Below are 15,059 nucleotides of genomic sequence, written 5' to 3' on the forward strand. Positions count from 1 at the left end.
TATTACCAGTTACCAGTTCTCTCTCTCTCTCTCTCTCTCTATCTCTCTCTCTCTCTCTCTCTCTGTCTGTCATTCAGGGAAAGTTGGAAATGTCACTGGAAATCGTCTCGGAGCAGGAGCAGGATGAGAGGCCTGCCGGACACGGTAGAGATGAGCCCAACATGAATCCTCATCTAGAAGAGCCACAGTAAGTCAAGCACACCCATCACAGTCATTCCTCTTACCAAATAACAAGAAGAAGAAAAAACAGCTTTCAGCATTAACAGCCTTTTTATTGGTCCTCATCTCAATGTGGGAATTATAGAATTGAATATAAGGTTGCTAATATAGTGTCTGTTTCTCTCTCCAGGCGTCCTGAGACCTCATTCTTTTGGTTCTCGTCCCCATATAAGACATTTAGGTTCATTGTGTGGAGGAGGTTTAAGTGGCTTATTCTGGGCTTCTTTATACTCTTTTTCATTATTCTCTTCCTTGGAGTCTTTCTCTACGCCTTCCCTGTAAGTATCTGAGTAATTGTGAAAATGGGGGTTTCTGTGATCATGAAATGTTTGATCAGAGATGTGTGTCTCTGATTGTAGTTCAGGAGTGTGGCATGTGTTATTCAGTATTGCAGACACACTCATACACACAGAGTCATGCATATTGAAGACATTTCATATAGTTCTGTGTAACTTTAAATGAATTAATTTAATTTATTAAATTAATACATTTATTCAACAAGGTGCATTACACTGATCAAATGTGACAGTAAATCAATTTATAATGTAACAAAAGATTTCTATTAAAAAAAAAACACTGCTCTTTTGACCTATTTAATTAATCGGTTTGCACAAAAGAATTAAGCAGCACAACTGTTTCGAAACTGATAATGAAATGCTATGTACTTGAGCACCATATTAGAAAGATCATGCAAAACTGAAGACTGGAGTAATTTCACTGAATGTTTGATCAAATAAATGCAGCCTTGGTGAGCACAAGATACCTCTTTCAAAACATAAAAAAAAAAAAAACCACTCTGAAACTTTCAAATTGTAGTGTATATTATATTAAGAGATTTCATTTAATTCTGTATAACATTAAAGAAATGCATAAATGTAAATATACCCATGTTAGAATTTAGTATTTTAAAATATATTATAATTTTTTACAGAACTATGCTGCTATGAAGATGGTTGGACCCTTCAGTGGAAAGGGAACACCGTGAGACTGTTGTGGGAAAGAGGACATAGACCCCCATGTTCAAAACCACCTCACCAAAAATCCATCAAAATCCACAACTCCTCCATCCTACTGGAGAGATTTGCCTTTCTCGTGCACATGTGCAAGCTGAAGACGGGCTGAGATTATTTGAAGTCTTGTGTGTGTGTGTGTGTGTGTGTGTGTGTGTGTGTGTGTGTGTGTGTGTGTGTGTGCCTTCATGTGTTCGTTAGCCTGTTCTAGTCCTATATGCATGAAAGTTGCATAACGTCTGTGTGTGTTTGTACATGTATTACACATCAAGCTCTCTGACCTAGTCCTGAACTCTCTCAGTATTCTCTTTAACTCCCACTTACACTTTCATCTCCCTGCCTGTTTAATCCTTTTTCATGTCTCCTGTAAAACAGGGTTCTTTCTTCACAGCCAGATGCTTCTTTCTTCTTCCTTCACGCAGAGAGAGAGGGAGACAGAGCCGCGTCGCACCACCTCCCATCAATTCGATCCTCTCCTCTCCTTTCCTTCCTTTAGGTTCAACCCTGATTTGTACAGTTAGGCTGTAAGGTCCAAGACAGGCTGGTTATTAGCTGAGCCCCCGCTGTCAGCAAGCCCACCTCTCTGATTACTATCAAACTCTGTTATTTTCTTTTAGCGAAATCCCTACTAAATGGATTCAAGGTCAACTGTGGGTTCGCATCATGTGTGTGAATGTATGTACGTGTGTGGAATGTGGGCTGCGAACGAGAACAAGAGGAAAAAGACTTGTTTATTTGTGTAAATGTTACACTCGCGCCCCGGTGCCTTTGTGCCTGTTTGCATAGTATGAAAATGAACAGGCGCATCTGGAAGAAGTTGCCAGACTTCTAAACATGCCTGTGAACAAGCTGTTACATGACAAAATACACAAATTGTTTGTTTTCTCTCCATGACCAGGTCATGAGCTCTTCTTCTACTTAGTTTAGTGAAGTCACGGATAGTTAGTGAAACTGGATTCTCAAAACTCTGTTCCACAAGGGGCATCTGTTGTCAACTTTGTTTGTTCTCACATTACATTTATCTGGTGGCAAGAATCATACTATCTTTTCTATGAACAGGAAATGTCAAGAGATATGCGTTAATCCGACATAATCTGTTACGATTTCCAGAAATGCTTACATTTTATTCTTAAAAAAAGTAGGGTAAATGTAAAGAAGAAAGGATTTGATGTTTCCATAAACGTCACTGATTTGACAGTAAAGAGAATGCATTCCTATCCGTCACAGAAATTACAAAAAGAGTGATTACAATTTATTTTATTTTCTGCACATCTGTGCATGGATCTAAAATATTACTGATTTATGAAAGTAAAATGAATCAGATGAACCAAAAACCCTTGCATTTAAGCAAAAACACTCTTGCCAAATACTGTACAGAATATAGTTGAATAACTGGATTTATGCAAACACAAATCCTCTCTGGTAATGCTGAGCATCTATGAAAAGTTGTCATTCATATACAAGTTTCACGACAAGTCTCTTAATTTGACAATCAAGATGGATATTTCTGTTATTGAACTTAAGAATGATATTTTGCCGTTTTACTGTAATGATGCATGTCGTCTAATTGCCTTAAAGCTTCTGCTATCATGAATTCACTGTGTTAAATTGACTGTATTTGTATCTCCTCATGAGCACTCTATGGTCAAATATATACCTATATATATTCTATTCTGTATATTTTTGATCTTTTCTGATTGAGCCATTTTGAGTCCAATGTAACTGAAGTCTATTCTAAAGAACCGTGTTGCTTTGATTCGATTCCCCCCCCCCCCCCCCCCCCCCACCAGATTCTCGGACCACCTTATGTGCAGATTTAACCTTTTAAAGCCAAACCACAACAGACTGGTCAGGGTGTTTGACTTGAGAGCAAATTAGAAGCAGTCCAGTGCCTAGCCAGGGATTCATGGAGCCAACGGCAACTTACTCTTGCATTTCTACCAGCTGTTCTGTAAAGTGAGTGATTAAAAAAATTAAGCAGCACATTTTTTAAAACAATAATACAGTGTTCCGAGTTCGCTTTTCTTGTAGGGTGCTCTTACATGTGTTTTGTTAACTCATAACAGTGCAGGGAGGAAATTATAAATGTTATAACATTGTAAATCTGGTGAGTACACTGGTTTGAAGGGGCACTGTGTCGCTCTCATACTCTTTCACTCATTGTAACCAGATTACACCATATAGAGAAATGGCCATATGATAGTATCCAGTGCAAGTTTTAACAGAGTGGTAGATTTGACACCACATCCTCACTGTAGCTCTGCGTAATGCTCCATCTGAATGGGACCAGAGAGACAAGTTCATGTGTATATGTGTGAAAATATTTGTATCTACATGAATATATAATATATTTACACAACCATTCAAAAGTTTGTAGTCATTATGATGTTTTTAACGAAATTAATACATTAATCAGCAAGGGCACTAAAGCAGTAAATACTAAATTTGTTTAAAAAAAGTTCAAAAGAACACAATTTATTTTCATCACAGATTCCTGAAATAAAATCGCCATTTCCACCAAAATAATAAGCAGTATACAACTGTTTTCAACATTGATAATATTAATAAATATTTCTTGAGCACCAAACCAACATGTTCAAATTATTTCTGAAGGGTCATGTTACACTGAAGACTGGAGTAATGGCTGCAAAAAAATTCAGCAAATTATATACTGTATAGGACAAATTCCAATCGGAAGTGAGCATCCCTATGAATCACGGGGATTCGCCACCCTGGGTCACATGACCATAAACCATAAAATTACTTTAAGAAAGCATCACATGTATCCTTAACTGACTTGAGGAAGGGCCCTTTGTGAAGGGATTCAGTTGTTCACTCTCGTTTGGAACACCCATACAAATGGCATCTCCCTTTCCCGAAGTGCCCTTCAAGGACGCAACATTGCTGTTTGTAATTTTTCTCTCCATGACCAGGTCATGAGTTCCTCTTCTACTTAGTTTAGTGAAGTCACAGACAGTTAGTGAAACTGGAATTACAAAACTGTGTTCCACAAGGGGCATCTGTTGTCAACTTTGTGCGGTAATTACATTTAAGACTCTCGTTTGGAACACCCCTACACTGTTAGAAAAATCTGTAGAAATTACAGTATTACTGGCAGCTACTTGCCAGTAACTTACTGTAGATTTAAAATTATGTTATTTACTGGCAACAATTTGTTCAAAATTAAATGAACATTAAACATTAACAAGTCTTTATCTTTACAGAATAAAACTAAAATAACATCTTCATGCAAAGCATTCTGGGAACCAAAATCTGAAGGAAAAAAACAGAAAAAGGTTGATGAAGATTTCTGGTTCCCAGAATGCTTTGCATTAGATTGTTATTTTATAATTTTATTCTTTAAAGACAAAGACTTCTTAATGTTTAATGTTCATTTAATTTTGAACAAACTGTTGCCAGTAAATAACATAAATTTAAATCTACAGTAAGTTACTGGCAAACAGCTGCAAAACTACAGCAAATTTTTAACAGTGTACAAATGGCATCCTCTTTTCCCGAAGTGCCCTTCAAGGATGCAACATTGCTGTTTGTAATTTTCCCATTTTTTTTTAAACTAAAGAATTCTTGTGTATGTAAACATGGTCACTCCTTCAGTATTCCTTTTGTATTATTATCTAGTTATGGCATGAAACTGCAGGCTGATAGGTCCTTAAGTCATTTGGTAGCGAGCGAATCATCATCTTCACAGTGCAGCTGATAAGTTGTTGTTGCATCAGCGGTCAATGAGCTGCGGCTCAACATTCAAACAAATACTGGTAGTGTTGCTGTTAGCAGACTGCAGCACGCTTTCAGAAACCCTCCACTTCCCCAGTTCCACCAGATCTACCCTGGAAATCCAGAGTTCTCGCGAGAGCACAAGTTGAATTTGCTCAGCAAGTTACTCTGGCGTCGAGTAATGATACTCATTAAATATGCCCTTGTATCTGAGCTGCACCAATCACATCGCGTTATCTAATATAGGCGGGCCAGAGGCGAGCTAAAGATGACGACAGCGCTGTGACGTCGAAGTCATTAGTAAACATTGCAAGATGGCTATGGATGAACACCAGTTGTTTGAAACGGCTTTGGCCGCTACAATGAACGAGTTAGACTTGGCTGAATATCTAAAAGAGGAACAGACGACGGCGCTCGAATCGTTTCGTGCAAGAAGGGCGTTTTTGCTGTTTTGCTGACCGGATACGGTAAGAGTCTAATCTACCAGTTAGCTCCGCTGGTAGCTAAGCGTATGGGGTTTATTGTTGTGATTGGTCGTAGTGTTATCCAATTGCGTGCAGTGAGATTTTCATTAGTCGATGCCAGACCATTAATCTTTCAGATTTAGGTCTGGATTTCCAGGCTAGTATAGATCTGCTACGAGGGTTATTCATGTATGTTACATGTCTTACATGCTCACAGCAATGTCTGTGAATGTGTTAGCAGTAGCAAGTTACTTGCTCTGCAGCAGCAGCGTAACCGATCTATTCCGCCACGACCAAATACATAAACATTGCCTTATCCATTGGCATTACCATGCTAGTCCCTAAGAGAGTTGTCATGACAGAACTAAAAGTAATCAGAAAATCGGGTCAGTGCACATTATTGGCATACTAGTATTCAAAGTATTAATTCGGCAAACATATAATTTCTCCAAGTCAGTACATGTTTATTTCTTGCATTTAATGTAGGAATTTAGGATTAAATCTAGCTTGAGGAGAGCTTTATTAATGTAACAGTTGATATTCAGTTGCTTAAAAACATTTTCATTGACACTTTATACATACGAACAAGAGAAGGACATATTTTGTTTCTATAGGAGAAAAAAAAAAAAAAGCAATATTCCCCATGGACAAAATCAACTCAATATTGCTCAGGCATTGAATTGTGCACCATCTTTCTGTAAAGGAAGTGACATCATGGTTATGTCAATTTTACAAGATAATTAACTCTTCTCTTAAACGGCAAAAAGAAGTGAAATACATTCTCTGTTCACTGACCTGTTCGTGAACTTGTGAAATCTGCAAAAAGTTCACTGTAACTTTGTTTCAACAGTCTTCTAGTTTTCCTTAATTGCTGCTGCGTTTCTCCCGCTTTCTACACTTCGCCCTGTGTAGATAACAGGCACGTGAATGTCAGGCTTGGTTTGGGTGTGTTATTTCAGCCTTGGTGAACTTCCTGTGCTCCATGACCGCTGTCCACATTCTGCATGGGTGGGAGGCAGGAGCCAGACCCTTGTCACCACTTTTGGTCTCTCCTTTGTTTTGGGGAAATATCAGATGTCACCAGCTGAGAGGTTCCTATAAATTAGGGTCCTGATGCAGCTAGGAAATATGGAAATATTGCTTAAATTGACGCTGATATCTATAATACTTAAAGGGTTAGTTCACCCAAAAATGAAAATTCTGTCAGTAATTACTCACCCTCATGTTGTTCCAACCCCGTAATGTTTCGTTCATCTTCGGAACACAAATTAAAATTTAACAAATTAAAAATATCTTAATTTGTATTCCGAAGATGAACGAAAGTCTTGCAGGGTTGGAACAACATGAGAGTGATTTTTGGGTGAACTAACACTTTAATAATAGCCTAGTTTAGAATAGGCCTTAGAGTACAGTCATTTTCAAATGTGCTTTGTAATGAAGTTTACTATGTTTGAGGCAAAGTCTTGACTTGTTCTCCACATGGAAAAGGATCATTGGGCTTAACAGAACTTATTTTTTAATGTTTCTTGAGTGAGAACATGGAAAAATCCAGACAATCAACATCAAAAAGCCTTTCCTATAAAACCACATCTGCATTGACTGCTCTGATCTTGCCAAGATCGCCCCCAGCCACTATCTCACGTCCATAGACCAAATCCACGTAGACAGAATTAATGGATTAATAACCCCAGAACTATGGGAACATCATGGGTGCTGTAAGAAATGGATGATGTTGGACGTGGGTCCTCGATAATTAGTCATCTTTGGATTTGCATTTGTTGCATGTTTATTCTCTGCCTTTATGGCAGCTAACTGCATAATAGTCTCGCTAAGTGGCCTCTTAAAGCATTTTTTTGCAAGCATATACATATGTATTATCTCATTTTACACTTAATTATCAACTGAATAAACAAGGTGGAATTTTGAACTGCGAAGTGGAAAAAGCTATATAATTTTACAAGCTGAGCAATCACTAGATTTTTGATGTGTTGAGTCACCTTTGTTTCTCTTGCCCTTGTTTTGACAATGCCTGAGCTTTAGCATGTTTGCTCTCTCTGAATAGCTAAATAATGCATTTAAAAAAAATCTTTTCTAGACATTACTCGATCATCAAACATAATCTCATTAGTAATCATATACATAAATATGGTTCTACATTTTTGTACATACTCAACCAAAGCCTACATTATTAATGTATTGACAGCACCTTTAAACCTTAGAGAAATAAAAACCTTAGAAAAGTCTTGTAGGTTCCAAGAATATTACATTTATGAAATTAATAGGTTGTTTTTATAATTTTTAATCAAGATTAATTATCAAACGTATTTTACCCATTTTCATATAATGATTACATTCACAAAATTCCTGCTTAAAAATGGTCACTTAAATTGTAACTGTACATTTATGCATGTCCTGATTTTGCCTGATTTTGCCGTTCCTGGGCCAATATATTTTGTCAGAGGGACAAAACATAGGTGAATAACACTGATGTAGAAGCACCTAACCCTGGTTGTAAGCCTAAACTTGACATAAACTGTAAATTTGTCCCTCAAATCTGATCTATCTGGTCTAATTTAAAGACATTGATCCAGGAACATGTTGCACTTGGTGAAATCAGGTTGTGCGTACAGGCTCATAAATTCAATGAAAAGAGTAATAATATAATGTAACTATACAAAAACCATTGTAATCGAAATTGACCCTTCGCAGGAAGTTTGATTGACAGGCGATCTGACCAATCATAATCCGCCATCCGCCATTTTTGTCCAACAAAGCAAGTCAGGAGAGTTAGAAGATTAACGTTGGAGAATTTGAACTTGAAAAAACGGAGTGTACTGATGTCTTTCCGCGGTTAAAACAACATTCCTTCTTTTGTTCATTCATGTTTATTTGATGCTATAAATTAACTAGAAGGAAGAGATGATCTGTTCACGAGCAGCTTTAAGACTCTACAGCGATCTATCAGACACATTAAAGAGCCACAAAACGGTATTTATTGTTTAAATTTATTTAGAAAATGAACAAATTTGAAAGTTGAGGTTTTTCTTTCATATCAAAAGTAACCTGGTCTGTCCTGTCTGTCAACACGTTGTCAGTGTCCTCTCTCCACCGCAATGTATTTTTCACTGCGTGAGAACCAAGTCAGTCAACCTCCCTGTCTCTCTCTTGAAACCAACACGGATGTGTATTAAACGGCAATTCATCAACTGGCCGCTTGAGGCTGGCTGCAAAAGTGAGTCAAATCTGCATCTCCCCCATGTTAAAATGCCCAACTTTACAGCAGAAAAAAACATGTTTACAGCCTGGAGCAAAAAGTGGCTTTGGTCTATACAGCTAATTTTGCCCTTCATGACAACTGTGAGGGGGGTGAATTTTTTTATAACTCATCCGTTTAAATTATATTAAGCCTTAAATTTCTGCATAATTAAGGGTGTTCACTTATGAGTGACAGGTGGATTCCCGCTGCAGTGGTCATTAGTCATCATTAGCCGTTTGTCTGTTGTCTGTTAGCCGTCAGGTTACCTCAGCTAATTGTCTGACTGTAAAAATCATAGACAGTAAAAGAAATGGACACAGCGCCCCCATTGGATTCAACGGAGAAAAGTGAAGTAAATTAGAAGCACTCACTTCCTGATGGCTGACCGTACTGCACAGACTCAAACTGAGCTTGACGACGTAGATGTGACGTGAGCAACCTGTCTGTCTTCTAGTAGCTGTGCCAAGAGAAATCTGAATCATTCCCTTCCGAAACTTGCAGAGACGGAGAGTGTGAGTAGGAGGTGTCCATGAGCTAGGAGCAGGAGAAACTTTTGTTTCTGAAAGATTACGCCCCTGGTAAAAATAAATAAATTCGGGAGTGACGCGCTGCCAAGATGGCGACGGTCGGCCACGCCCACTTTAGGCTTCAAAAATGGTCTTCAGAAACCTACGGGTGACGTCACGGACACTACGTCCATATTTTTTTACAGTCTATGGTGAGAACATGGAGTGGCGTGAGAGCAGCGTAGCTTGTCTTCTTCTTCTTTTTATTGGCGACTTGCAACCATATGGAGCATTATCGCCACCTGGCGTAGCTTGTCGATATAGCAATAGCAACAGTAACTAAAGGGGGCGGGTCTTTGCGAACGGTCAATTATTCAACCCCAATTGTAAATCAGGTTTATTGGCAAAACGTACAGACTTTTGCAATGAACAAATCAAACAAAAGAAATAAAAATAGTTCAACACAACAAATGTTCAAGTGATTTCCCCAAATTCAACTGAAAATGCAACTTTTAATGACTTCTGCAGTCTCAAAATTATTCAACCCCCTGAATAGAAAACCTTACAACAGCACAAATCTGCATGTTGGAAATACTGTATGGCTAAGTCAAAAGACGAGAAGATAAGAGAAGATATCACCGCCCTTCACAAACAAGGAACAGGATACAAAAAGATTAGCCTGACGTCATCATACTCAGATTCTAGTCAGAATATGAGTCTGATACTGCTCCATTGGGCTGTGATTATGGGGCGTGTTTCAACCGAACCAGAAAGGAAAATGCCTCTGCACTCAATTGGATAGACCTACAACCAATCAGAGCAACGGAGTAAGTGACGTATGTTCTTCATTCATCTTTCCGATCGACAAATGCCTTGATCGCGGTTCTCTGTTCCTCTTTTCAAATTAATGGGCTGTCGATATCTTCTATAACAGACGTGATGGCGGAATCTACACATGATGTTTCATAAACAAAGTTTGGGAGGAGCACGTTCAAATAGGCTAATCAATCCAATCAACTTGTCATCAAACAATTACCATGTCTACCCTGTCTCATCATGAGAGGAAGCATATATATATATTCAATCTGTCAACTCACCTAACATTCCTTGACAGTTTTCAGCATCCCTCCACTCACTCTTGGCTTGTTCTTCCACAGCCAGGAATACAGGGGGAGTACTTTGGGTTCGGGCCGAATACCGAGCCCGGAGCCCTCTTCTCGGACAGTACGCCGAATATGCATTTATTCTATCTGACTTATTTGTAAGTGTGAAATCTCAATTCTCCAGCGGCAGTCATCTTTGTTGTAAACAAATTCAACCCAAGCGCTCTTTGGTGACGTGGATGATTACGTTACTGTTGATCATCTGTCCATCATCGTATAAAGCCCGCCCTGACAATTTGATTGGTCCGAACAGCTTTGGTTCAGGCATAATAGCTCCACAACGGATCAAGTCCAGACCGAACTTCCTGACCTAAAAATGTTGTGGGCGGGGCTAAGTTTGGCTGGTATCCAGGCTACAAAAAGATAGTAAAGGCACTAAATGTTCCTAGAGACACCGTTGGAAGCATAGTTCGCAAGTTCAAATTAAAGGAACAGTAGTTACACTACCTGGTCAGGGGAGAATTGTTGAATTTGTTGATCCCAAGCATACAACAAATTCCACTAAGGCTTGGTTACAGAAGAAGTCCTGGAAGATTCTACAGTGGCTATCAGTCACCTGGCTTGAACCCTATAGACAATATCTGGTGGGATTTGAAGAAGGCGGTTGCAGCACGCAAAACCAAAAACATTACTGAACTGAAGGCCATTGCTCATAAGGAATGGGCCAAGATTCCTCAGACACGTTGCTGTTGTCTGGTTATACATCTCTGCAGCAGGTCATAGCAGCAAAAGGGTGTTCTACTAAGTACTAAAGATGCTTGCCATGAAGGGGCTGAACAATTTTGAGACTGCAGAAGTCATTAAAAGTTGCATTTTCAGTTGAATTTGGGGAAACCACTTGAAACATTTGTTGTGTTGAGCTATTTTAATTACAACAGCTGAACGTCTGTACATTTTGCCAATAAACCTGATTTTGCAATGGTGGTTGAATAATTGGGATTACAACTGTATATAGGTATTTATATTTTAGTTTTTTGTTTCTATGCATATGTAGATGCTTTTTACTTTGTAAATATGTTTTAGATGCTGTCAGTATGTCCATATTGTACATTTCAGCATATCCATACATGCAAATGTGCTTTAACCATATAAATACCTACTTCATTCTGTATTCTAAGTTCTTCCCATTACAACAGGCCAGGTGGCCTTACTGTGCCCTCTCACCCTTTACACTCATGGGAACCACAAAGGAGGTGGTTTTATGGAGCAGTATGCATAATCGTTTGCCCCGTTCCATGCATTCTGCAAGCAGCAGGGTGGTACACGCATGTGATGCCCTACTGAGACGGGTCTGGCTCACAGCCTATCCTTGAGTTTGAATCATGACAATAAAAGCTCCTGCTACAGGTCAGCCTAGTTCTCATCCACAAAACCTCCAAACAGGCTATTAGCTCGACCTACCACAGTGCCTGACAGTAAGCGGCAGAGAACAGTATGAGAAAAAAGAAAGGGAGCAGAGGAGAAAACTGCTGGGAAAATCACATATACAGTCACCGAAACGCAATCTGCGGAATGCAAGGGATGCTGATTATTAAGACATTAAATTAACCGTTTGTGGTTCCAAGTTTATGAAGGCGGAAGGGGCCGAGGGTGTTGAACGACAACAAGAAAGATGAGCTCAGATGAGTCCTTACAGGACCTTCAGTGATGGAAGACAAGTGTGTGGCTTGCGGCCACTCGGTTGTTACTGGCTGTATTTCAGATGTAAAGGCATCAGTCTCACATTATGATGCCTGGGAACCAAACTCCACACAGATGGCCTCTTTCCTCTCATTGCAGCAAGAGGAAGCATTAAAGGTCAGCTAACAGGAAGTGAAAAATGCCCTTTTCTTTGAAGCTGTAATATGGGAGTTTAAGCTCTTAGCTTTGAGCATGTAGCCCTTTGGGTCGTCTTCTCCAGCTAGAACAATGTGTTCCTTTGTTGTGGGAAATTGCATTGTTGTCCCCAGTGGTATTTGGTTTTACCACTTCATTTTACCCATGCTTAGATGTGCCCACAATTCTTTTGTTTCCAGCAAAACAGGGTGCTAAATAACATGTAGCATCAGTAGTGTATAATGTTCCCATTTCCAATTACAGCTAAAAGCCCTCTATTACACTCACATTGATTTTCATTTTAATTAGGAAAACATCTGAGCAGCTGACCAAACCTTCATAAACAGCACATTCTGGTGGTTTCCGATCAGCTGGGAGGGAGAAAGTATGTCATTTCCATGTTGTATTTCTACCGACAAATCATAAAAATGGCCTCTAGTGTCGTCTACTAGTTTTAATCTACTATTTATGAATGACTCATTATGAATGACATTCAGTTCTGTTTACATTTTTTCAGGACAGAACAACTTAGGCTATGTTCACACTGCAGGCAAAAGTGGCCCAAATCTGATATTGGCCACATTTAAAAGATAATGTGACCAGCCAAAAAAAAAAAAAAATCTGATCTGATCTGAGCAATAAATAAGAATTGAGTTTCAAGGGATAGTTTACCCAAAAATTCTGTCATAATTTACTCACCCTCAAGTTGTTCCAAACCTGTATGAGTTTCTTTCTTCTGTTGAACACAAAGGAAGATAGTTTGAAGAATGTTGATAACCAGACAGTTGACTGCAGCCATTGACTTCCATAGTATTTTTTTCCCCCCATTGAAGTCAATGGCTACCATCAACTGTCTGGTTACCAACATTTTTCAAACTATCTTCCTTTGTGTTCAACAGAAGAAAGAAACTCATACAGGTTTGGAACAACTTAAGGGTGATTAAATTATGACCAAATTTTCATTTTTGGGTGAACTATCCCTTTAAGCCTTACTAAAGTATCTTGACAGAGTTTAGTGGCGGCACAATACTGCCCTACAAAGCAAAAAGGCAGTAACTGCATTTTTGGTCAAAAATGAGTTATTATCATTTTCATGACATTCAAGGCATCCTTTGTTATGTGACAAAACATCTTATCTCAAATGTGTGTCGTTTTGGAGAAAAATGGTAGTCGTTTGTACAGTAACTGCAAAAAGCCCTCGTGAAACAAAGCATGAGTACAGTAACATCCATTACTGTGTTCTTGTTATGTTTTACCTAACAAAAAAATAACCGTGTTGCTGCGCAGTGAAGTTACTGTTGCCATGGTGAACACACACAGATGATTTCGCGGCATCTTCACGGGTAGTGTTGTCAAAAGTACCGGTACTTCGGTACTGAAATTTTTTAAATGTGACGATACCAGCATTTCTGTAATAGGAGCTGCAGTTGCTTCTATGTTTATCTAAGTGCATATTGACGTAGCCGGCATATACCATGATATAGTGTCTGTGTATAATATATTAAACCGCAAAAAGACAATTTAAACATTAACCCTGCATGTTCTGCTTGTCTCTGTGAATGAATGGCGCAGATGCGCGGTATTTACGGTACTTCTCTCTCTCTCTCTCTCTCTCTCTCTCTCTCTCTCTCACACACACACAAGCATGAGTGACGCTCGCGCTGTTTTCAGTCTCTGCTGCCTCACGATATGATGGCATGATGAAATTCATATCCAGAGCCGCTCTGAGAGTCACTTCATGAGCATTTTACCGTTTAATTTGAGAAAAACTATCGTCATATCATACACACACAGAAACTCAAAGGTCTTCACGGCAACCCGTCAAAATAAAAGTTCGGTTTAACTTGAAGAAATTGACCGAAATAATTATATTAGGCTACTGTACAGTAGATTTAGCCACGTCTCCATGTATTAAAAATACTACTACTACTACTAAAAATAATGTGTGCATAGAGGGTTGCTTAATTTTCACTTGATTTTTTTATAAGCAATATTTACGTTTAAACAGCATGTAGCCTTCAATGCTTATGTATTATTTACTTATGATCACCGTCATAAATATTTTTTTTTCCCAAACAGTTAAATAAAATAGAAAAATTTCAACAGATTTTGCTGTGGTACCGAAATTGGTACCGAGAACCGTAAAATTTGAATGGTATCGGTACCGACTACTGGAATTTTGGTATCGAGACATAGGCCTACTCACGGGACGGTTTTAACATTTGCGATTTCACCCTTCTAACTTCACACAAATTAGAAACACGTAGGCAAAATGATTTTGTTTTGCTCCAAAGAAAAGTTGTTTTGCAGTGCTTTAACATTAATGTGATTTGTAGGTATAACAGATACTACATTACAGATACAGAAACACCCCCAGACACACATTAATCTAATACTCACACATAATAATGTGGTCCTTTTTAAAATAAATGGTCCCCATTTGGACCTTGATACAGCTTAGCAATGTGCGACTTTAAGCAGCCGTTTCAGCACCAGAGCAGCTTCCGGGTGGAAAATATTGACCTAAAATGGTCAAATTAGTTTGGGATTGGTATATCCATGTTCAGGAAAACAAATGGTTCCAATTAATTCAAATACAGTGTATCTAACACACCCAGAGCCCAAGTTGTGGCAAAATAGTTTTTGGAGAATCTGTAGTTACTGCTTTTTTCCTTGGTATGGTGCCACGTTTTTAGTAAGTAATACAAAGCAAGAATACAGTAACTGCAAAATAGGGGTAAAATATCAAATTAAATGTGAGGATTGATATGTACAAAGAATAAGCTAACATAAAGTAACAAAACAGCCACATGTCCAATAATCTACCTACAACTACTTAGGCTGGATGACAGGATAACTTTAAAGTCATTTTTCTCAGTTCTGCACTCTGC

At 38.6% G+C, this 15,059-nt stretch overlaps 1 protein-coding gene across 10 annotated transcripts in view; it reads left to right on the forward strand.

Annotated features, from left to right (window-relative positions):
* dysf (dysferlin, limb girdle muscular dystrophy 2B (autosomal recessive)) overlaps positions 1-2,900 on the forward strand; it is an 84,720-nt gene extending 81,820 nt beyond the window's left edge. For all 10 annotated transcript variants that reach the window (XM_081359317.1, XM_081359322.1, XM_081359314.1 and 7 more), the window contains 3 exons: positions 78-187; positions 350-497; positions 1,151-2,900. In XM_081359317.1, coding sequence (XP_081215443.1) covers positions 78-187; positions 350-497; positions 1,151-1,204 — 312 coding nt within the window. In that variant the 3' untranslated portion in view covers positions 1,205-2,900. The remainder of the gene's footprint in view (positions 1-77; positions 188-349; positions 498-1,150) is intronic.
* The last annotated feature ends 12,159 nt before the right edge of the window (positions 2,901-15,059 follow it).

Source organism: Scardinius erythrophthalmus, assembly GCF_964197995.2.
Source record: "Scardinius erythrophthalmus genome assembly, chromosome: 2".
NCBI classification, from domain to species: domain Eukaryota; kingdom Metazoa; phylum Chordata; class Actinopteri; order Cypriniformes; family Leuciscidae; genus Scardinius; species Scardinius erythrophthalmus.